Source organism: Egretta garzetta, unplaced genomic scaffold, assembly GCF_000687185.1.
Source record: "Egretta garzetta isolate BGI_Z169 unplaced genomic scaffold, ASM68718v1 scaffold571, whole genome shotgun sequence".
Taxonomy (NCBI): domain Eukaryota; kingdom Metazoa; phylum Chordata; class Aves; order Pelecaniformes; family Ardeidae; genus Egretta; species Egretta garzetta.
In genome coordinates, this window is record NW_009258622.1 from 84,619 (window position 1) to 86,235 (window position 1,617).

Sequence of the window (1,617 nt, forward strand, 5' to 3'; positions counted from 1 at the left end):
GCCGTTGGCTTTGCCTCCTCTTGTGCCGCGGTGGCGGGCGGCGTGCGGTGCCCCTCGTCCTCAGGAGCTCCGGCCAGGGCAGGAGCTGCCGCCTCGGTGTCTGTGGGAGCCCCTGCCGCCTCTGTGCTGCTGGGCTCCTCCTGGGCACCAGCATGGGGGTCCTGGAAGAGCTCCGGGACCGAGGGGTTGACCCAGATGCTGTAGATGGTGATGTCTTCCCCCCGGGACAGCTCACGGTCTTCCTGCTCCCCCTCCTTGGCCAAGGCCCCCGGCTCCTCCTGTAAATACACGAACCCCAAGAGGGGGGTTAAGGAGAATCTCTGTCCTTTGCTGGATGTGGGGGGGACGTAGCGGCAAAGGACGAGGAGGAGGCTGAGGCAGTTAATGCTGCCTTCGCCCCAGTCTTTAACTGTAAGGGCAGTTGTTCCCAGGGCACCCAGCCCCCTGAGCTGGAAAACAGGGAGTTAAATCCCGTTGGTGGCCGGGCAGAAGTGGTGCCCCCCAGGGCACAGCACTGGGGCCAGTTCTGGCTCTGCGGAAGCGAGGGGTGGTGGGGGCCGCTGCCCCTCCCCGCCTGACCCCCTGGAACTGCACCTCTCTGTTTGCCCTCCCCCTCCCAACATCTTCCATAGTATTTATTTAATTAGCATTTAATTAACGTTGCCTTTGGTTTTGCTGCGTCTGTATCACTGTGATGGTGAGCTCCGGGCTAGGGGATGAGGGCTTCCTCCGGCCCCTCTCCAACCCCCCCGCGCCCGGCACGCCCCCAACGCAGCGGGAGCGATGGGTGGGGATTTTTGTTGGTTCGTTTTTTCTGTGCCTTGAGTTTCTTCCCAGCCGGGGCAGGTATCGCCCCTTCCTCTTGGGCGCCCAGCTGCCCCGCCGGGGGGAGGGCAGGCTACACCTCGCTTAAACTGAGGGGGTTTTTGCCTTTGGGTGCAGAGTCTGGCTGGAGAACACTGGGCCAGCAGAAAACTCTTCCCAGCACCTGCAAACCCACGCACAACACGGTACAAATGCCTTGAGCCTGCTCCCAGTGAACCCAGTGGCGCGAAGTCCCTTTGGGCCCCGGCTGTAGGAGCTGCCAGTCTGGGGGGGACAGACCAGGGACCCAGCGTGGCCAGAAGATGACCTCCAGGATGACAGCGAGAGGCCAGCAATGTGGGTGCAGAGGCAGGGAGGCCAGGTCGCCGTCCCACTAGAGGGAGCGAGAAGATCGCTGTCGGGGGAGGCAAGTGGAAGAGTTGGGATGAGGGAGCCCGACAGAGAAGGAGCTGCGGGTGGAAACTTGGCCCTTCATCCCCCACCGGAGCCTGGGGACGCTCCCGGCCAGGGCGCGTGTGTCGCGGGAGCCAGCAGTCCCACCTCGTGGTGATGCACAGGGTGCTGCTGGCTCGGCGGCGTCGGGGCTCTACACCCCTCCGGGGAAGCTTGCCGGTCTGTGCCGTTACAGGGCTGGCCCCAGACTTCCCCTCTCCATCCCTCCATCCCTCCATCCCTCTGCTCCAAAGCACACAAACTCCCACAAGCAAGGCAGGGAGCAGCCCTGCTCCCACAGTCCCCCACAGCCTCCGTGGTCCCCCACAGCCTCCCTGCTCCCGTGGTCCCCCACAACCT

General features: G+C 64.1%; 1 protein-coding gene across 1 annotated transcript in view; it reads right to left on the reverse strand.

The window, feature by feature from the left end:
- Positions 1–1,617, reverse strand: part of LOC118453311 — a 24,970-nt gene that overhangs the window by 6,470 nt on the left and 16,883 nt on the right. The window contains exon 3 of the mRNA XM_035903668.1: positions 15–278. Coding sequence (XP_035759561.1) covers positions 15–278 — 264 coding nt within the window. The remainder of the gene's footprint in view (positions 1–14; positions 279–1,617) is intronic.